At 32.2% G+C, this 23,689-nt stretch overlaps 2 protein-coding genes across 9 annotated transcripts in view; both read left to right on the top strand.

The window, feature by feature from the left end:
- The window catches only part of LOC106078992 (uncharacterized), a 74,985-nt gene that overhangs the window by 16,600 nt on the left and 34,696 nt on the right, over nt 1-23,689 (top strand). The window contains exons 5-13 of one of the 8 annotated variants that reach the window (XM_056014110.1): nt 488-502; nt 1,857-1,871; nt 3,226-3,240; nt 4,595-4,609; nt 5,964-5,978; nt 7,334-7,348; nt 8,692-8,706; nt 11,785-11,805; nt 21,072-21,095. In XM_056014110.1, coding sequence (XP_055870085.1) covers nt 488-502; nt 1,857-1,871; nt 3,226-3,240; nt 4,595-4,609; nt 5,964-5,978; nt 7,334-7,348; nt 8,692-8,706; nt 11,785-11,805; nt 21,072-21,095 — 150 coding nt within the window. The remainder of the gene's footprint in view (nt 1-487; nt 503-1,856; nt 1,872-3,225; nt 3,241-4,594; nt 4,610-5,963; nt 5,979-7,333; nt 7,349-8,691; nt 8,707-11,784; nt 11,806-21,071; nt 21,096-23,689) is intronic. The other 7 variants (XM_056014111.1, XM_056014112.1, XM_056014113.1 and 4 more) reach the window with 7 other exon arrangements.
- On the top strand, nt 17,760-21,063 carry LOC129923389 (uncharacterized). Its single transcript, XM_056014109.1, has 2 exons — nt 17,760-19,841; nt 19,910-21,063. The coding sequence occupies exon 1, from the start codon at nt 17,782-17,784 to the stop codon at nt 18,778-18,780; it is 999 nt and encodes a 332-aa protein (XP_055870084.1). The 5' UTR covers nt 17,760-17,781; the 3' UTR covers nt 18,781-19,841; nt 19,910-21,063.

Here is a 23,689-nt window from a genome sequence, read left to right as displayed (position 1 = left end):
CTTAATATTATCTTTTCCCCCATTTAAGCTTTCTCTGTTAATAATTAATGTTTTCTTTTCCTTTTTTTTAAAACTTTCCCTGGTATTACTTAATATTTACTTTGCTTAATTTAAATTTTCTCTGGTGTCAATCAATATTTTTGCCTAATTTCAATAATGAATGAGAGAATTCTAAAAAAATCCTTTTTTCTTTCCAAACGTAAAAAGAACCTGTAGCATTAGAACTTTGCAAGGTCTAAATTATATTCAAATTATGTTTATAAAATTTTAAAATATTTTTGCGATTTGATCATAACTGATGGAAGAAAAATTACAGGGAAATATATCTGACTTTTTTCATTTAGGGGCCCACTACTCCCTAGCCTTTTATTTTTAAAGCATTTGAAATCAATCAAATCAATTTTTTTACTTTAAATATTTTTTTAAAAAATAAGTACCGCTTGCTACATTTTCATAATTTTAAAATATATAATATTATATTTAACAGCTAAAGGAGATACACGTAAGTAGACGTTTCCTAATAAAATCCCTTAAAGTTCTAAATTTTTTTCCCTTACTTAACCCCTTTTAATTATATGTTTTTTACTGCTCTCTATGCTTTTTGGTCTAATTCAATGTTTTGCTTCTCTCAATGCTTTCTTTGCCTACTTTAAACTTTTCTTGAAATTACTTGATATATTCTTTGCCTTTCAAATTTACCTGGTATTACTTAATATTTGTTTTTGTCTTACTTAAACTTTTTCTGTTATTTCTAATTCCTATATTTTACTACTGTAAACTTTCTCTGGTATTACACGAAACCATAATGTTATTTGCTTAATTTAATTTTTTCTTGGTATCTGTCAGGGTTTAATTTTATACTTGGTTCACTATGGGTTTCATAAATACGAACGATCATCACTTTATATATTTTAAATCTAACTCCAGCTTTCATTGATAATACTTAAATACTTTATAAAACACACGATTATATTAACGTTCAGTATAAAATACACTTGCATCAACTTTTTAAGATATAAATACAAAAACACAATTCCAAGAAGAGATTGTCCAACCTAGCCGAACCGGGAGCAAGACCTCACTAACTTAACACTCCCTCTCGCACATTTGAGGAAGACTTATTCACTTAGTTTACAACACGTGCAAGACTATTCAAATTTACTATTAAAAATAACAAGTGGATATAAGAATTAGACCAAAGTATCAAAGTAACATTTCTTCTCACCATGCATTTTCCGTCAGTATATAGCAGTATTGTTGCCTAATTTAACTTTCCCTGGTATTTCTCAATATTTTCGTTTTATAGTTTATGGTTTCCCTGTTATAACTTGTTATTTTTCATTGCTTATTTAAAATTTGCTTAATGTTACTTAATATTATCTTTTCCCCCATTTAAGCTTTCTCTGTTAATAATTAATGTTTTCTTTTCCTTTTTTTTTAAACTTTCCCTGGTATTACTTAATATTTACTTTGCTTAATTTAAATTTTCTCTGGTGTCAATCAATATTTTTGCCTAATTTCAATAATGAATGAGAGAATTCTAAAAAAATCCTTTTTTCTTTCCAAACGTAAAAAGAACCTGTAGCATTAGAACTTTGCAAGGTCTAAATTATATTCAAATTATGTTTATAAAATTTTAAAATATTTTTGCGATTTGATCATAACTGATGGAAGAAAAATTACAGGGAAATATATCTGACTTTTTTCATTTAGGGGCCCACTACTCCCTAGCCTTTTATTTTTAAAGCATTTGAAATCAATCAAATCAATTTTTTTACTTTAAATATTTTTTTAAAAAATAAGTACCGCTTGCTACATTTTCATAATTTTAAAATATATAATATTATATTTAACAGCTAAAGGAGATACACGTAAGTAGACGTTTCCTAATAAAATCCCTTAAAGTTCTAAATTTTTTTCCCTTACTTAACCCCTTTTAATTATATGTTTTTTACTGCTCTCTATGCTTTTTGGTCTAATTCAATGTTTTGCTTCTCTCAATGCTTTCTTTGCCTACTTTAAACTTTTCTTGAAATTACTTGATATATTCTTTGCCTTTCAAATTTACCTGGTATTACTTAATATTTGTTTTTGTCTTACTTAAACTTTTTCTGTTATTTCTAATTCCTATATTTTACTACTGTAAACTTTCTCTGGTATTACACGTAACCATAATGTTATTTGCTTAATTTAATTTTTTCTTGGTATCTGTCAGGGTTTAATTTTATACTTGGTTCACTATGGGTTTCATAAATACGAACGATCATCACTTTATATATTTTAAATCTAACTCCAGCTTTCATTGATAATACTTAAATACTTTATAAAACACACGATTATATTAACGTTCAGTATAAAATACACTTGCATCAACTTTTTAAGATATAAATACAAAAACACAATTCCAAGAAGAGATTGTCCAACCTAGCCGAACCGGGAGCAAGACCTCACTAACTTAACACTCCCTCTCGCACATTTGAGGAAGACTTATTCACTTAGTTTACAACACGTGCAAGACTATTCAAATTTACTATTCAAAATAACAAGTGGATATAAGAATTAGACCAAAGTATCAAAGTAACATTTCTTCTCACCATGCATTTTCCGTCAGTATATAGCAGTATTGTTGCCTAATTTAACTTTCCCTGGTATTTCTCAATATTTTCGTTTTATAGTTTATGGTTTCCCTGTTATAACTTGTTATTTTTCATTGCTTATTTAAAATTTGCTTAATGTTACTTAATATTATCTTTTCCCCCATTTAAGCTTTCTCTGTTAATAATTAATGTTTTCTTTTCCTTTTTTTTAAAACTTTCCCTGGTATTACTTAATATTTACTTTGCTTAATTTAAATTTTCTCTGGTGTCAATCAATATTTTTGCCTAATTTCAATAATGAATGAGAGAATTCTAAAAAAATCCTTTTTTCTTTCCAAACGTAAAAAGAACCTGTAGCATTAGAACTTTGCAAGGTCTAAATTATATTCAAATTATGTTTATAAAATTTTAAAATATTTTTGCGATTTGATCATAACTGATGGAAGAAAAATTACAGGGAAATATATCTGACTTTTTTCATTTAGGGGCCCACTACTCCCTAGCCTTTTATTTTTAAAGCATTTGAAATCAATCAAATCAATTTTTTTACTTTAAATATTTTTTTAAAAAATAAGTACCGCTTGCTACATTTTCATAATTTTAAAATATATAATATTATATTTAACAGCTAAAGGAGATACACGTAAGTAGACGTTTCCTAATAAAATCTCTTAAAATTCTATTTATTTTTCCTTACTTAACCCCTTTTAATTATATGTTTTTTACTGCTCTCTATGCTTTTTGGTCTAATTCAATGTTTTGCTTCTCTCAATGCTTTCTTTGCCTACTTTAAACTTTTCTTGAAATTACTTGATATATTCTTTGCCTTTCAACTTTACCTGGTATTACTTAATATTTGTTTTTGCCTTACTTAAACTTTTTCTGTTATTTCTTATTCCTATATTTTACTACTGTAAACTTTCTCTGGTATTACACGATACCATAATGTTATTTGCTTAATTTAATTTTTTCTTGGTATCTGTCAGGGTTTAATTTTATACTAGGTTCACTATGGGTTTCATAAATACGAACGATCATCACTTTATATATTTTAAATCTAACTCCAGCTTTCATTGATAATACTTAAATACTTTATAAAAAAAACGATTATATTAACGTTCAGTATAAAATACACTTGCATCAACTTTTTAAGATATAAATACAAAAACACAATTCCAAGAAGAGATTGTCCAACCTAGCCGAACCGGGAGCAAGACCTCACTAACTTAACACTCCCTCTCGCACATTTGAGGAAGACTTATTCACTTAGTTTACAACACGTGCAAGACTATTCAAATTTACTATTCAAAATAACAAGTGGATATAAGAATTAGACCAAAGTATCAAAGTAACATTTCTTCTCACCATGCATTTTCCGTCAGTATATAGCAGTATTGTTGCCTAATTTAACTTTCCCTGGTATTTCTCAATATTTTCGTTTTATAGTTTATGTTTTCCCTGTTATAACTTGTTATTTTTCATTGCTTATTTAAAATTTGCTTAATATTACTTAATATTATCTTTTCCCCCATTTAAGCTTTCTCTGTTAATACTTAATGTTTTCTTTTCCTTTTTTTTAAAACTTTCCCTGGTATTACTTAATATTTACTTTGCTTAATTTAAATTTTCTCTGGTGTCAATCAATATTTTTGCCTAATTTCAATAATGAATGAGAGAATTCTAAAAAAATCCTTTTTTCTTTCCAAACGTAAAAAGAAGCTGTAGCATTAGAACTTTGCAAGGTCTAAATTATATTCAAATTATGTTTATAAAATTTTAAAATATTGTTGCGATTTGATCATAACTGATGGAAGAAAAATTACAGGGAAATATATCTGACTTTTTTCATTTAGGGGCCCACTACTCCCTAGCCTTTTATTTTTAAAGCATTTGAAATCAATCAAATCAATTTTTTTACTTTAAATATTTTTTTTAAAAAATAAGTACCGCTTGCTGCATTTTCATAATTTTAAAATATATAATATTATATTTAACAGCTAAAGGAGATACACGTAAGTAGACGTTTCCTAATAAAATCTCTTAAAATTCTATTTATTTTTCCTTACTTAACCCCTTTTAATTATATGTTTTTTACTGCTCTCTATGCTTTTTTGTCTAATTCAATGTTTTGCTTCTCTCAATGCTTTCTTTGCCTACTTTAAACTTTTCTTGAAATTACTTGATATATTCTTTGCCTTTTAACTTTACCTGGTATTACTTAATATTTGTTTTTGCCTTACTTAAACTTTTTCTGTTATTTCTTATTCCTATATTTTACTACTGTAAACTTTCTCTGGTATTACACGATACCATAATGTTATTTGCTTAATTTAATTTTTTCTTGGTATCTGTCAGGGTTTAATTTTATACTTGGTTCACTATGGGTTTCATAAATACGAACGATCATCACTTTATATATTTTAAATCTAACTCCAGCTTTCATTGATAATACTTAAATACTTTATAAAACACACGATTATATTAACGTTCAGTATAAAATACACTTGCATCAACTTTTTAAGATATAAATACAAAAACACAATTCCAAGAAGAGATTGTCCAACCTAGCCGAACCGGGAGCAAGACCTCACTAACTTAACACTCCCTCTCGCACATTTGAGGAAGACTTATTCACTTAGTTTACAACACGTGCAAGACTATTCAAATTTACTATTCAAAATAACAAGTGGATATAAGAATCATACCAAAGTATCAAAGTAACATTTCTTCTCACCATACATTTTCCGTCAGTATATAACAGTATTGTTGCCTAATTTAACTTTCCCTGGTATTTCTCAATATTTTCGTTTTATAGTTTATGGTTTCCCTGTTATAACTTGTTATTTTTCATTGCTTATTTAAAATTTGCTTAATGTTACTTAATATTATCTTTTCCCCCATTTAAGCTTTCTCTGTTAATACTTAATGTTTTCTTTTCCTTTTTTTAAAAACTTTCCCTGGTATTACTTAATATTTACTTTGCTTAATTTAAATTTTCTCTGGTGTCAATCAATATTTTTGCCTAATTTCAATAATGAATGAGAGAATTCTAAAAAAATCCTTTTTTCTTTCCAAACGTAAAAAGAAGCTGTAGCATTAGAACTTTGCAAGGTCTAAATTATATTCAAATTATGTTTATAAAATTTTAAAATATTTTTGCGATTTGATCATAACTGATGGAAGAAAAATTACAGGGAAATATATCTGACTTTTTTCATTTAGGGGCCCACTACTCCCTAGCCTTTTATTTTTAAAGCATTTGAAATCAATCAAATCAATTTTTTTACTTTAAATTTTTTTGTTTTAAAATAAGTACCGCTTGCTACATTTTCATAATTTTAAAATATATAATATTATATTTAACAGCTAAAGGAGATACACGTAAGTAGACGTTTTCTAATAAAATCTCTTAAAGTACTATTTATTTTTCCTTACTTAACCCCTTTTAATTATATGTTTTTTACTGCTCTCTATGCTTTTTGGTCTAATTCAATATTTTGCTTCTCTCAATGCTTTCTTTGCCTACTTTAAACTTTTCTTGAAATTACTTGATATATTCTTTGCCTTTCAACTTTACCTGGTATTACTTAATATTTGTTTTTGTCTTACTTAAACTTTTTCTGTTATTTCTTATTCCTATATTTTACTACTGTAAACTTTCTCTGGTATTACACGAAACCATAATGTTATTTGCTTAATTTAATTTTTTCTTGGTATCTGTCAGGTTTTAATTTTATACTTGGTTCACTATGGGTTTCATAAATACGAACGATCATCACTTTATATATTTTAAATCTAACTCCAGCTTTCATTGATAATACTTAAATACTTTATAAAACACACGATTATATTAACGTTCAGTATAAAATACACTTGAATCAACTTTTTGAGATATAAATACAAAAACACAATTCCAAGAAGAGATTGTCCAACCTAGCCGGACCGGGAGCAAGACCTCACTAACTTAACACTCCCTCTCGCACATTTGAGGAAGACTTATTCACTTAGTTTACAACACGTGCAAGACTATTCAAATTTACTATTCAAAATAACAAGTGGATATAAGAATCATACCAAAGTATCAAAGTAACATTTCTTCTCACCATACATTTTCCGTCAGTATATAACAGTATTGTTGCCTAATTTAACTTTCCCTGGTATTTCTCAATATTTTCGTTTTATAGTTTATGGTTTCCCTGTTATAACTTGTTATTTTTCATTGCTTATTTAAAATTTGCTTAATGTTACTTAATATTATCTTTTCCCCCATTTAAGCTTTCTCTGTTAATACTTAATGTTTTCTTTTCTTTTTTTTTAAAACTTTCCCTGGTATTACTTAATATTTACTATGCTTAATTTAAATTTTCTCTGGTGTCAATCAATATTTTTGCCTAATTTCAACAATGAATGAGAGAATTCTAAAAAAATCCTTTTTTCTTTCCAAACGTAAAAAGAAGCTGTAGCATTAGAACTTTGCAAGGTCTAAATTATATTCAAATTATGTTTATAAAATGTTTCAATATTTTTGCGATTTGATCATAACTGATGGAAGAAAAATTACAGGGAAATATATCTGACTTTTTTTATTTAGGGGCCCACTACTCCCTAGCCTTTTATTTTTAAAGCATTTGAAATCAATCAAATCAATTTTTTTACTTTAAATATTTTTTTTTTTAAAATAAGTACCGCTTGCTGCATTTTCATAATTTTAAAATATATAATATTATATTTAACAGCTAAAGGAGATACACGTAAGTAGACATTTCCTAATAAAATCTCTTAAAGTTCTAATTTTTTTTCCTTACTTAACCCCTTTTAATTATATGTTTTTTACTGCTCTTAATGCTTTTTGGTCTAATTCAATGTTTTACTTCTCTCAATGCTTTCTTTGTCTACTTTAAACTTTTCTTGAAATTACTTGATATATTCTTTGCCTTTCAACTTTACCTGGTATTACTTAATATTTGTTTTTGCCTTACTTAAACTTTTTCTGTTATTTCTTATTCCTATATTTTACTACTGTAAACTTTCTCTGGTATTACACGATACAATAATGTTATTTGCTTAATTTATTTTTTTCTTGGTATCTGTCAGGGTTTAATTTTATACTTGGTTCACTATGGGTTTCATAAATACGAACGATCATCACTTTATATATTTTAAATCTAACTCCAGCTTTCATTGATAATACTTAAATACTTTATAAAACACACGATTATATTAACGTTCAGTATAAAATACACTTGAATCAACTTTTTGAGATATAAATACAAAAACACAATTCCAAGAAGAGATTGTCCAACCTAGCCGGACCGGGAGCAAGACCTCACTAACTTAACACTCCCTCTCGCACATTTGAGGAAGACTTATTCACTTAGTTTACAACACGTGCAAGACTATTCAAATTTACTATTCAAAATAACAAGTGGATATAAGAATCATACCAAAGTATCAAAGTAACATTTCTTCTCACCATACATTTTCCGTCAGTATATAACAGTATCGTTGCCTAATTTAAATTTCCCTGGTATTTCTCAATATTTTTGTTTTATAGTTTATGGTTTCCCTGTTATAACTTGTTATTTTCATTGCTTATTTAAAATTTGCTTAATGTTACTTAATATTATCTTTTCCCCCATTTAAGCTTTCTCTGTTAATACTTAATGTTTTCTTTTCCTTTTTTTAAAAACTTTCCCTGGTATTACTTAATATTTAGTTTGCTTAATTTAAATTTTCTCTGGTGTCAATCAATATTTTTGCCTAATTTCAATAATGAATGAGAGAATTCTAAAAAAATCCTTTTTTCTTTCCAAACGTAAAAAGAAGCTGTAGCATTAGAACTTTGCAAGGTCTAAATTATATTCAAATTATGTTTATAAAATTTTTAAATATTTTTGCGATTTGATCATAACTGATGGAAGAAAAATTACAGGGAAATATATCTGACTTTTTTCATTTAGGGGCCCACTACTCCCTAGCCTTTTATTTTTAAAGCATTTGAAATCAATTTTTTTACTTTAAATATTTTTTTTTTAAATAAGTACCGCTTGCTGCATTTTCATAATTTTAAAATATATAATATTATATTTAACAGCTAAAGCAGATACACGTAAGTAGACGTTTCCTAATAAAATCTCTTAAAGTTCTATTTTTTTTCCCTTACTTAACCCCTTTTAATTATATGTTTTTACTGCTCTTAATTCTTTTTGGTCTAATTCAAAGTTTTACTGCTCTCAAAGCTCTCTTTTCTCTACTTTAACATTATCTTAAAATTACTTGATATCTTCTTTGCCTTTTAACTTTACCTGGTATAACTCAATATTTTCTATGCCTTACTTAAACTTACTCTGGTATTTCTTATTTATTTATTTTATTACTGTAAACTATCTCTGATATTACTCAATATTAATATTTTCTTTGCCTAAATTTTTTTTTGGTATGTGTCTGGATTCATTTTTATAATTTGCTCACTGGGGGTTTCATAAATACGAACAATCATCACTTAAAATATTTTAACTGTAACTCCAACTTTCATTTATAATACTTAAATACTTAATAAAGCACACGATTATATTAACGTTCAGTAGATATTATTATTTGTGTTCTTAAATAGCTGTACACAATTAATGTGCTGAGGTTCCACCTGACAAGAACATCTTTTACACACAGTCGTACATACAGTATATATGTGGATGATTTAAATAACAAAACAAAATTAATTTAATTGTATGATACTGACATATGTATAAGTACAATGAGAATGATTTAATGATGAATAGATAATATATATAATACAATTAGATATAAATTATTCAATAATTCACATAGGCACCTTGCTACTGCTATCAACTTATCACGCTGGTTTCATAGCCCACCAGACGCTGACCGACTGGCGTCACGAAAAATGCCAACCTTGCAATAATAAAGTTACACTTCAGCTGATACCAACTGATGTGTAACTGCTCTTACACTCAATGTCTTTGATGATCGGCTATCTGAAAAAGAAGACTCTAATATATAAATTTCTGAGACGAATAGCGACGCCCACACTGGCACAGATTCGAGCTCAGTACATAAAACTCCAGCATTGGCATCCTAAAAATGAAATAACACACAATTCAACCTCTATTCCAAAACTAGAAACAGCGCTAACCTCATATAACATACAATAAGAGAAATCCCAACAAAATAACTCACCCTAAACTGGGCCTAAATAGGGGTCCGAAAATACTACTGGATAAATAAGTCCAAGAAACTAGTACAAACTAATAATCTTTTACTGACTAACACACCGTCCGTTTCAACCAAATTCAGAGGGTGAACTGTCTCGGGACAACGATTGACCAATAAATGTCACCGGACTTTGTGACGTAGCAAAAACAATTAAAAACATAAATACAAAGCACTCTCGCCCCGAACAAATAATACGAATAGAGAAAAAAAACAGAGTTGGAACAAATCAAAGGAAACTTGTCTTAACTACGCGACAAACACCATCTGCACGATAAAACGCAAGGTCTGAAAAGGGTACTTTTTTGTTATAGCTATGGCTCCCAGAATATCCACATCTGCCATTTCGCCACTTGCCTATCCCCTCAGAGCTTTTAGATTGATGAAAATGGGTGATGAGAATGTGGCTTGCGCGATGAGACTTTATTAAATTGAGGGAGATTTGGGTTACATCAGCCTCAATCTCTCACCCATTACCAGCTAGATTCAGTCGTAGAACAGATTCCATATAACTGGAGCTTGTTTGTCGTGCAGTGTATGACCAGTGAGCTCTACATGTCTCGCAGTGCTCCAAAACGTTCCACGGCGTTTGCTATGTGATAGCCTGATAGCCCTGGTAGTCCAATTCAATTTGTGCCATGCAGCCGCAACTAGACTTAACATGCTAGTGTTGGACAGAGACCATAGTTTCACCAGATACTAGATCTGGCTAACCCTCACCTGGTTTGGCCCGTCAGTCGAGACGGTTTGTCGTCAGAAACCCATACACCCCACTTTTTTATAGGTAATAACTTCACTGTCAGATAAAGTTATATTACTTAAGGAGCCATAATTTTGTCTAACATTCAAACAGATGCTAACTCAAGTACTAGCTAAATTGGTAGGTAAAATTAAGATGAGTGCAGATATGGCCGGTGCTATTAATTTTGGGCCAATGCGAAATTGAAGCTAGACTTTGGACCGAGGTTTAGGCTGTACTTGGTAGATAATCGCTTAAAGATTCCGTTTCATCTAATGTTTCTTGACCTCATATATCTGCCAACTGGTCTGTTGATGATGTCAATGCTTGCTCGAGGCTCGCTGTAAACTTTTGTATGTCATGTATGTATGAAGTCTCTTGAAGCTGTCAAGAAATCCGAATACATATAGGATAGATTTTAGATAGTTATCTTTCGGCGTCAAGAATTTGATTGCAGCTTCCAAATTTCTGTTAAAACAATTTTCCTGAAGTCTTCTTGTGCATTTGAAGGTGTAAAGTTTTACACAGAGTTACCAATTACTTTTTGTATAAGATTCAAGAACGAGATAGTCATTTTAAAACCAATGTTGAACCTAGACCAAGACTTAAATCTCTAGCCATATTTAAATTAATTTCTTTTCTCTTTTTACTTTAAAAATACAATGGTTAGACCAGAGCTTTACACGTGTGGCCAATGAGCTAGTTATTTCTTACTCAGCTGTTAAATTTCTAGGAAATTTGTTGGAGCTTGTTTTTTTTTATAGATCAGCATCTAGTTAAAACCCTCCATTCACGAACCCAAGCTCCAGCATCCATGTAGCTCTAAATTGAATAGTGGTATTGTAAAATGAGATGTTTTACAAGAAAAACAGCTTGAATGATACAATTCTAAATTAATCATTTTCCTTTTGAAGGGTAAAAAGAAGCTGTTGCAACAGAACTTTGCAAGGTCTGAATTATACGTAAATTATATTTAAAATTTAAAAAATAATTTTTGCGCTTTAAACTTGACTGATGGAAGCAAAATTACAGAGAAATATAAGTGTCTTTTTTTCTTGAGGGGCCCACTGACAACCTCCTCCCTAGCCTTTTATTTTGAAGCATTTGAAATTAATCATATTATTTTTTTTACCTTAAATATCTTTTATTTTATTTTTAAAATTAAGTACCGCTTGCTGCATATTAATATGTTAAAATATATATATATTTTTTTAACAGCTAAACAACCAGAAAAAAATGGTAAGTTTAATTATTCTCTTTCGTCTCACCTAGTCCAGATATATATTCTTTACCTTTATTAAATCTTTTTGTCTCAATGCTTATCTAGCTGCCCCCAAAAATGGAATAGACGCTATGAGTTTTATGTGACCTTTTAGTCCGTCTGTCCGTCATTCGGTCTGTCCGTCCGTCCCGTTTAGTTCTCAGAAACTAAAAGAGAAAATGAAAATCGAAAATCATGCTATTTTAGATCATTCAAAGTTCTGATGCAACAGCAATTTTTTTCTTTTCCAAAAGTGAACCATCAAATTTTTTATTTTTTTATGCAAAGAGATTTTTCAAAATATTTCACCAATTTTCAATGAAAAACTTCATGGGAAGTTAGTTTTATTAAAAAGTTCACAAGCTTCATTAATAAATCAAGCTTTATAAATTCGCGCATTGGTACAAAACATTTGCATCTAAGGTAACAATAGTAAAAGTGTCAATGGATAATTATAAAATATATTTTCAATTTATTAACTTAATCATAAAATAGAATACTGATTCAAATGTTATTTTATAAAAAGGATTTTGATATTAACTTCGTTGTAGTTATAAGTTTAAAAAATAACGAACTAATTTTATAGCGCGCAGTTTTGACAAATCGCCGTTAAAGGGGTCTACATTTGACAGTCTATGTAAGGCTAAATAGAGCACAGATCAACATATATTTATAATATGAGAATCAGCACATTCTATATCAAGATTATAGATCTAGACTTAGATATAGACTTAGATCAAGATATAGACTTAGATCCAACTTTAGATGTTGACTTAGAAACTTAGATCTATTTCTAGATTTAGGCTTAAACTTTTATCTTATGTAATGCAGACGTTACTTCAAAAAGAAGATGATTACCTCATACGCGTCATGCATTTATTCATGCATATTAACCAATGACTTAAATTCTGCGAAGTCACTGGTTTTCCTGGCTAGCTCAGGCAACCCATTCCATGCTCTAATAGCACTAGGGTTGTAAAGTTTCTATGAAAAGCTTATTTATGTCCTTAAGGTTTTGGTGTTTATCTATAGTTAGTGTTTTCCAATTTATATCAGGTAGGTTGAAATCACCCATAATCCAAAAAACTGCATTTTTATTTATCTCTTTTAGTGTAGTAAACTTATTACATAGTTCCTGCATGTATTCTAAACTAGATTTTGGTGGTCTGTAAATACTGCCTATTATTAGGGATGTTGAGGTGGTATTAATTTTACAAAATGTTGATTCTATATTTTTTGAGTTGGGTAAGAATCTTCTGCTATAAGAGTGTTTTTATTGCTAAAAGAACTCCTCCATGCTTATCAGCCCTATCTTTTCTAAAAATTTCATAATTACTATTGAAAATTTCTGCATTATAAATTTCAGGATGAAGACAAGTTTCTGTTCCTGCAATTATGTCTGGTTTCTCACATTGTAATAACATTTCTAAGTCTGCTGTTTTGTTCCTAATGCTTTGAAAATTAATTACTAAGGTTTTAAGGTATTTTGGTATTACTTCTTTAGTAGGTTTGTTTAGTGAGGCTGTTGTATTAATTTTAGTAGATTTAGGTTTAACAGGAGTGGATCTGGCTAGTGGTTGGTTAGTTTGGTTTGGTGTTTAGGATGTTGTATGGATTAGAAGTGTCCGCATCAAAGGAATCAAACAGTCCTGATGTAAACTGAGGTAACCCACACAGTACACAGTGCCAAGATGCGTCTAAGTTGCCTAAGGCGTAATAGACAGGTGTATTCATATGGAGACATGATCCATGGTACCATTCATCGCAGGTGTCACATTGAATGGCTTTCTGTTTTATGGTGCATACTTTTTTGCAGATGTTGCATCTATCTTTAGATCTAGGCCCTGGGTTTGATTCTACATCTCCTGCTATTAATATTAACAGTGATAGGTATTTATTTCTTCTGTGTCTGATTGAGAACTTCCATTTGTGATGGGTAATTTTCTTTAATGTTATGTAAGTGTATGTTAGATTATATTTTAAGTTGCATTGATCTAAAGTGTGATTGTTGTTTCCTTTTTAATTTTAGTGTTGATTGAGGTAGCTCTAGTTCTGTGTTCAGCTAGTGTGTATTTGATAATTATTAGGATAAATAGCCTGAGGAATTTCATGATGCCTGTTGTTGATTTTAGTTTTTAAAGGTCTAGTCTAAATCTAGTTAAAGGATTACAATGCCTAAGTAAAGTCTAAATAGAAAGCTAATTTACAATGACAATCAAATCAAATCAAAAAGTTTATTCAAAATATAGACCTAGACTAGATCTATTTCTAATCTTGATCTTTGTCTATGTCTATAAAATTCAATATATTTATGTGTATAACTAACTATATAGAATATAACTATAAGTTAATATTAGTAGTATTAGTATATGAATATCAGGTGACCGAGCCTCGCTCGGATGAATAATTTATTAAGGATGGATATATACCCGAATTCAGTTTGGAAATATTGTTGTAATTACGAAAATGAACGATCGGGTAAAAACTATCAATCCAAAGAGTTGCTGTTTCGTTCATGACAATTAGAATAGAAAATCCTCCCAACAGTAGGCCTATAGAAAACCACACCTCACGTCTCAACGTTTTACATTGCTTCTTTCACGTAAAACTATTGTGCTATTATAAGCTTGGAAGAAAGTCTTTGCAGTGTAACTTCTAAAATGGTTACTGTCTGACATTTATTATTGCAATTAATATATTCATTATGGCTCTGAGACATGGACACTTTACAGAAAACTAAGACTTCTTGAGTGCTTTCACCAAAGATGGCAGGACCGCACTACAAACAGCGATGTCCTTGCCAACGCCGGTATAGACAGTATAGAGGGACTTCTTATGGTCCAACATTTACGCTGGGTAGAGCACGTATCCCGTATGGGAGACGAACGTATGTCAAATGCAGTTTTATTTTGGTGAGCTAAAAGGTGGTCGACGTAAGCGAGGCGCCCCACGGAAACGCTTCAAAGACCAGCTTAGGCGTCAACTTTCTTTGGCTGACATAGAAGAGAGCACCTGGTTGTATGCGGCCTCCGAACGAGACAGCTGGAGGTCACTCACGAAGGCCGTGGGATACACATTTGAGACCAAAAGAAAATCTGCTGCCGAGGACAAACGCAGACGGTGAAAAGAAAATCTAAATCGACCACCTGCAGACAATGGTTATGCTTGCCCTGGGTGTGGCAATATATGTAGGTCACAGATGGGGTTGCGCAGCCACGAAAAATACTGAATTCCTCACTAATCTTCGGACTCGAAGACAAGCCTTATTATTGTGGCTTTAGTGAGAATCATCAAGTGATGCAAAATCTCTACGTTATAGTGTAAAACGTGCACCTAGAAACAAAGTACAATCGCGCATTTTCCCCTAAGAGACTTAAAAACATTGCGTTATTATTCTAAAGAATGTTATTGAGAGGCATCTCTGTTACTCCGACAACCTTTAAGCTTATTAAAAAAAAAAGATTGCCAAAAATATATTCGTCCCCATACGGAATAAGTGCCCTGCAAAGCGTGACTGTCGGATTATAAGAAGTTTATACTATTTTGTAAGAATATCGCTGTTTGTATTGCGGTCTTTGGTGAAGTCTTTCAAGAAGTTTTAGTTGCTTTCTATAAAGTACTCATGTCTCAGATCCACATAGAGGGGTTGAGAGAATAACAGGTTGACACTGATTTTTGTAGACAGGCGGAGCGATTTATTTCGCTACACTCTCCCTTGGAGGCGTCCGAAAGCACGACTATCCCTTATCACATATCAACCTCTTTTTAAAGCAATGCGTCATTTTATACTATGCTTCCCAGATAATGTGAAGTTATCTACCACTTTAAGGGATGTCTATGATCTTTGGGCTGAGTAGGTTTTATTGGGTGACTTCTGGAACATGACTTCTGTTTTATTGAGGTTTATTTGTTAACCAAAAAAAAAGCAGCAGCATGATGAAAATACGTTAATTGCGAGCTGGATATCATCAGGACCAGCCTTTGGCCTATGCTGCCTCAGTGGGCCCCGAAGGTTCAAAAGCCCCACGCTAATTCTAGGTGTAATTTATTAAATTAAACCATTATCACTTATAATAGGGTTCCCGTGGTCTCTTAGTTTTCAAGGAGCTCCTGGAAATCTCCTGAAACTCATAAAAAGGTCCTTAAAAAGACAAAATTGTCATTTTGGGGTGTCAATCAAAATGGCAAACGCCAGTCCTACGCATGATATAAAAAATGGCATCTTCAGCTTTCATTTAATAAAAATGTAATGCTAATACGAATTTATTTTCTAATAAAAAATCTTTATTTTCACTTATTATCCTTATCCCTATCCTTACTGGTCCGCGCGCAATCCTCACATTTCAGATAGGTCCCTCTATACTGTCCATACCGGCGTAGGCAAGGACATGTTTGTAGTGCGGTCATGCCACCGTATGTCCATGATGGAGAGCAAGCATCTTTGGTGAAAGCACTCAAGAAGTCTTAGTTGTTTTCTGTAAAGTGTCCATGTCTCAGAGTCATAATGAATATATTAATTGCAATATTAAATGTCAGAAAGTAACCATTTTAGAAAATATACTGCAAAGACTTTCTTTCAAGCATATAATAGCCCAATAGTTTTACGCGGAAGAAGCAATGTAAAACGTTAAGACGTGAGCTGTGGTTTTCTATAGGCCTACTGTTGGGGGGACTTTCTATTCTAATCGCCATGTACAATAAATTGAGAACTGACAGAACGAAATAGCAACTCTTTGGATTGATAGTTTCTACCCGATCGTTCATTTTCGTAATTACAACAATATTTCCAAAATGACTTCGGGTATATATCCATCCTTAATAAATTATTCATCCGAGCGAGGCTCGGTAACCTGATATTCATATACTCTTAAGCGAGCCATTCTCGAAGTCTACTGTCCCATACCAAAACATAGGAAACGGTCATAACACAGCTTATCTATGCCTTACTTGCACAAACAGGGCCGTGGTTTTCAATAGGCCTACTGTTGGGGGGACTTTCTATTCTAATCGTTATATACAATTACATTGATAACTGACAGAACGAAAAAGCAACTATTCGGATTGATAGTCTTTACCCGATCAATCATTTTTGTAATTAAAACAACAATATTCCCAAAATGACTTCGGGTATAGATCCTTCCTTAACAAATTATTCATCCGAACGAGGCTCGGTCATCTGATATTAAATAAATATACAAGAATTGTTCGTTTAAGAGTATAGGATTAATAGATCTAAAGCCTTAATTAAAGTCTAAGTCTAAAACTAGACTGACTAGATCTAAACTAAAAGTTGTTAATTTGTTAACTCATCTTTGATATCTAATCTAGATTTAAATCTAAAACTAGGTCTAGATTTAGCTAGATCTATGTCTAGTTTGTATGACAAAATATAATGGAGATATTAATTTTTATTTGTGACGGGAATATCTTGTTGTCATCTGTACACATTTGTATCTTAAAGTGGATCAATAATTTTTTTTTCGTGTTGACAACTCATCTGATTTTGTTAAAAGAATAAATCTTTTTTTTAATCTCTTTATTACAATGTAACATGTTATTAATATTGAATGTATGGATAAGGTTAATAATTATTGTTTTAAAAAATATAAGTATACGCCAAATGAATATATGAAGATGCTGTAGCTGAGGGTTAAAACACTTAAAACTGTGTTTGAATCCTGGTGCAGACTTGGTAGATTATTTCAGGGGCCGATTTTGAGTTTGTGTTTCACACAAACTGTCTTTGTAACCTTGTTTTTGCTCGATTTAACCTTTTAGTTAATGCATTCTTTGCAAAATACAAACTTTTACTACTCTCAAATTTTTTATCGTCTGATTCAAAGCAGTATATAGTCAAGCTAAAATCCAACCCCACGAACCCTGCTTTTGACTCCATATTTAACCCCACAGAGGTAGAATTATACAATAACGTCATACAGCCGTTGGGCCTTCGAATGAGAGAACCCATCCAAAATTTAACCCCACCCATTGACCAAATCTCTAAAATAGAAACCCCTCAGAACCCTCCTTGGCTAATGAATAAACCCAAATTAAATTTATCCCTCCTCAATTTCAAAAAAGAAAATACATACCCAAGCATACTACAAGTCCACTTTAGGGAACTGCAGGAGAGCTACAGAGATTGTGGCACCATCTACACAGACGGATCCAAAATGGAGGGAAAGGTCGCGTGTGCCTGCTCCTTTCGGAACAAAACAATCTCCCGTAGACTCCCCGATGGCTGCTCCATCTTTACGGCCGAATTGCACGCAATATTGCTTGCACTTATGGCCGTAAAAGCATCAGAAAGGAGGAAATTTATAATCTGCTCCGACTCCAAATCTGCATTGCAAGCTTTGGGGCGGATGAAGATTGACATCCCATTGGTACATAAGAGCCTGAAGCTGTTGGACCAAATAACAGCCGACCGTAGGGATGTCACCTTCATCTGGGTCCCCTCCCATGTTGACATTGAGGGAAACAAAGCCGCAGACAGAGAAGCAAAGAGAGCCCTAAATCATGCGGTGTCAGGAACCCAAATCCCCTACTCGGACCTGAGACAAAGACAAAGTATTGCCTCTGCCACCTATCGAGAGTGGCAGAACCGATGGGAGGCTGAGACTTACAGTAAACTCAGGCAGATTGTGGCGGATGTCAGGTGGCGGCCCACATCTAAGGGTCTGACAAGGCGTGGTAGCACGACCATGTCCAGACTTAGGATTGGCCACACCTACATCACGCACTCTTTTGTACTGAAGAAAGAGGAGCCCCCACTTTGTGAGTACTGTGACTCTCGCCTCACCGTGGAACATATCCTCGTTGATTGCCCCAGATACCAGGATGTCAGAGCGAAATATTTTAGAGTCACTAATTTAAATACACTATTTGATAATGTCGACCCTGGGAAGGTACTGGGCTTTATCCGGGAAGTGGGGCTATCTACGAAGATCTGATTTATGAATTTGTGAACATGCACTATTTACATTAGATTTTTACCAAATATTTAAATTTTTACTACCTTGACTATTTTAACTGTGAATAGACCTTGATTTTAATGATATGACTGTTTAGAATCTGGCCCTGTTGTTTAGAGAGAGAGTAGTCCTTAAGGGACTGCAGGCACGACATGGCCTAAATTGTGCCGATGTGCCTCAAATCAAACAAACAAACAAACTGATTCAAAGTTTTACTCCTCTCACTGCTTTGTTTGCATAATTTATACTTTCCATGATATTACTTAATATTTTCTTTGCCTAATTTAAACTTTCCCGAAAATTACTCGAAATTTTCTTTGCCTTTCAACTTTACCTGGTATAACTCAATATTTTCTTTGCTGAATTTCAAAATTTCCCTGGTATTACTCAATATTTTCTTTGCCTTACTTAAACTTTCTCTGGTATTTCTTATTATTCTTTTCCTACTGTAAATTTTCTCTGGTATTACTTAATATTAATATTTTCTTTGCCTAAATTAGGGGTTTCATAAATACGAACAATCATCACTTAATATATTTCAACTCTAACTCCAGCTTACATTGATAATACTTAAATACTTAATAAAGCACACGATTATATTAACCTTAAGTAAATAATACACTTCAATCAACTTTTTGAGATATAAATATAAAAAACACCAGTCCAGGAAGAGACCTCACTAACTTAACACACTCTCTCACATTCGAGGAAGACTTAATCACTCAGTTCACAACACGTGCAAGACTATTTACATTCACCATTCACATTAACAATAAGTGGATATAACAATCATATCAAAGTAACATTCCTTTTCGCCATACCTTCCCCTAACAGTATACATCAGTAATGTTGTCTAATTTAACTTTCCCTGGTATTTCTCAATATTTTCGTTACATAATTTATGGCTTCCCTGGTATTTTTCAATATTTTCTTTGCCTAATTTAAAATTTCCCTGGTATTACTTAATGTTTTCTTTGCCTAATTTAAAATTTCCCTGGCATTACTCGATATTTTCTATGCCTTTTTTAAAACTTTCCTAGGTCTTACTTAATATTGTAATGAATCTCACTATGCAGACTCTTCTATGCCTTTTTAAAAACTTTCCTAGGTCTTACTTAATATTGTAACGAATCTCACTATGCAGACTCTCTGCAAACTGCACGACACACCACCAACTTAAAGAACTTAAAAATGTCCGAAAATCACAACCAACACTGTACAATTGGCAACACGTAACACAGGCTGTACAAATATTTCTCTCCAATATCAACCGGATCGCCGTATCAACTCTTCTACTGAGCTCACTGTCTCTTTTCGGGCATGCACTGGGTTCAACAGTTAAGAACTGATATCACACACTAGGCTCGTTGTGTCACACTAGATCGCAGACCAAGATCAAGACGCCAGTCGTTTTGACTGTACTTGACAGTACTCCGCACTGAACCGTCGTAATGCGCAGTACAGAACCAAACCGCTGAACCACATTGAACTATGCTGTAGTCTACCGGATTGTGGGAAACCGGGCTGTAGTGAACCGTGTTCTGAACCGCCTGACTGTGACACCATTGCTCTTTATATAGGGTCCCTATTAGCCTTCTAGAACTGGACGGAACATCTTCTTGACCCTTCTGGTAATCACATGACAATATCCCTCGTGACGTTACTAAGCACTATTCGCACAACAGATCCTTCCCTAACTATCTTAGCTGACCGTCGTAATTCGTTACGGTCGCTCGTCTGGCGCTGGCCTGGAGCGATTGGCCTCGGCTGACTACACACAAACCACTACCCCCATCTGTGTCATCATCAGGCTTATAACAACATTTCCTTTGCCTAATTTAGACTTTCCCTGGTATTAATAAACATTTTTGCCTAATTTGAACTTTTCCTGGCAATACTCAATTTTTTTCTTTCCCAAATGAATTAAACAATTCTAAAATAAAACTTTTCCCTTTCAAAACTTAAAAAGAAGTTGTTGCAACAGAACTTTGCAAGGTCTAAATTATACAAACATTTTTATTTCTAAAATTTTTACAATTTTTTTTGCGATCTGAACGTGACTGATGGAAGAAAAATTACAGGGAAATATAAGTGGCTTTTTTTCTTTAGGCGCCCAATGACAATCTCCTCCATTGCTTTTTATTTTGAAAGCAATTGAAATTAGCCAAATCAATTTTTATATCTTAATTTTATTTTTCATTTTTTTGAAAAATTAAGTATCCATCGCTGCATATTCGAAATTTTTTAAACATATAATGTTATTTTAACAGCTCAAATAGAAAAAGAAAGAATTGGTAAGTTAAATTCCTCTCTTTCTTCTTATATGCTCCAGACGTAAAAATATATGCAAAGCTTAGATAATTTATCAATACACTTACAGCTACTTTAGATTTAATAAACAACTAATTTATCAAAATACTACCTATGACTTAACGATTTTTTTTTCTTTATAACTGAGTAAAGTTAGATTAAAAAACAATGAAATATTTTACCCTCATCACTCCCCTCTTTCCCGAGAAACAACACTTATTAAGGGAATCTATATATCTAGAATTTTGTTTTATTATTTTATAATATTTCAATGATTGGATTTTAGATCTAGACATAGAAGATGCACAAACCTTTTTCTAAACTTTAATGTTGAATCGAAAATTCGAAAGTTCCCTAAAGTTCATTTAAAAATGTAATAGTCCTTTCAAAACCGAAGTTAGATCTAGACCTAGATCTGGTTCTCTAGCCAAATTGTTTTTTGTTTTTGTTTACTTTAAAAATATAACTGTCATACTAGAGCTTCCCCCGTGTGGCCAATGAGCTAGAAATTGTTTTTTAACGACATACATCAACTGTTAAATTTCTAGGAAACATTCGGAGCCTTTTTTTTTTTTGAGATTTGGATCTAGTTAAAACCCATGCACCCACCCTCCAGCCTCCTTGGAGCTCTGAATTGAATACTGGTATTGTAAAATGAGACGTTTTTAAACTGAACATGCCTATATGCCAACAAGGAAATGTGTATTCATAGACCAGGAAATGTGTATTTTGATTGGCAAAAGAGTATTTTCATAAATATTAAGAAACATACTCAGTAAAGACTAAAACTTATTCAAGCACGTAAGGCAGCAGTCCTAAAGTGAACACAGCATTAAGATATATAAGACATTTTACACTTTTAGTCTTTGTCATTGACTTTGCTAGAATATGTTGGAATGAAGCCGTCCTTGTCAATTGCAATGATTTTATGATCATAAAGCCTCTAGTGTTTTCTACATTCCATAATAGCGGCAACAGAAAATCTAAAGAAAATGGAAATTTTTATTACAAGTGAAATTAGACTTAACTCTTTCTCTCCTAAACGATGATACAAACGTTGATTCCATCAGAATGTGGTAAATAATTACGGAGAGAAAGAGTTAAAACAAATGTAATGGTTTGCTTAGCTGGATTAGTAACATCTAATTCTATCAAAATAGTTTAGCTTATAGGGCGATTCATGGCGTAACCAGAGGTGAGGGGGTTGGGGGTTAAAAGCCCTCCCTAAAATGAAATCACCCGCAGGGGGGAATCGGAATACGTATTTTAGGCTATCAGTTAGTAACCAGTTTGTTATTAGGTTAAGAGCAATGCTTGGTCGAGCGGTTAGCGCGCAGGACTGATTATCTGGATGGTCCCGGTTTCATAGTTTTGTGTGGCCAGTCTTTCCGTCTGTTCGTCCGTCCCGTTTAGATTTCAGAAACTAGAATTCAAAATGAAAATCGGGCATCATGATATTTTAGATTATTCAAAGTTCTGATACAACGGCTACTTTTTTCTTTTCCGAAAGTGAACTATCTAATTTTTAAATTAAATATGCAAGCAGATTTTTTTAAAAATTACTCCACTTTTCAATGAAAAACCTCAGGGAAAGTTAGTTTTATTAAAAATTTCACAAGCCTCTTCATCAATAAATGCAGCTTCATTCATAGATTCGCGCATTGGTACAAAAAAAGGGCATCTAAGGTCACGATTGGAAAAGTATTAATGGATCATTATAAAATAGATTTTCCATTTATTAATTAACTCATGGAATAGAATACTGATTCAAATGATGTTTTTAAAAAGAATTTTAATACGAAGTTCGTTTCAATTGTAAGTTTAAAAAAAAATCTCATACCGCGCAGTTTTCACACATCCTCAGGCCATACACTGGACGAAAATCTAAATTACAATAAGTAGAGGCCAGTTATACATAGATATATTTTTTAATACGAGTTCTAGTCTAGATATAGTAGATTCTATATTAAGATTCTAAATCTAGATCTATTTCTAGATTTAGGCTTAGACTTATATCTTCAATCTAGATATAGATCTATTAGTATGACAAATGACAATAAAAATATCAATTCTTATTTGCGAGAGGAATGCCTTCTTTTCATTTGTACACAATGGAAGCTTAAAGTAGGTCAAGAATTTTTTTTCGTATTGCCAATTTATCTAATTTTGTTACAAGAATAAATCTTTTTTAGTTTCTCTTTATTACTTCTTCTTCTTCTTCATCGTTCTCATTGTTATGTTGGAGTGTTCATATGACTAGACCAATACATGAGATGAACTGCGCAGTGGTTTCCAAATCAGGGAGCTCTCCATATAGATTTCTTTCTATTGGGGTGATTTGGGGCCAATGTCTTATACGGGCCTCTTGGTAGAGAGAGCAATTTTAGAGGACGTGGTCGGCAATTTCTGGTGATACTCCACATGGGCAGATTTAACTGGTTCCAATTTTGAGCTTCCGGAACATGTGTTGTCGCATTCTGTTGAGTCCGGTCCTGAGTCGAAAGATAAGATGTTGGTCTTGTCGGAATAGCTTATAGTAAGCGTCATCTTTCTTGTGATTTGGATGGGAGCTCGTCCA

The sequence above is a fragment of the Biomphalaria glabrata genome, chromosome 16 (genome assembly GCF_947242115.1).
Source record: "Biomphalaria glabrata chromosome 16, xgBioGlab47.1, whole genome shotgun sequence".
NCBI lineage: Eukaryota > Metazoa > Mollusca > Gastropoda > Planorbidae > Biomphalaria > Biomphalaria glabrata.
This window is presented reverse-complemented; position numbering and strand designations above follow the sequence as displayed.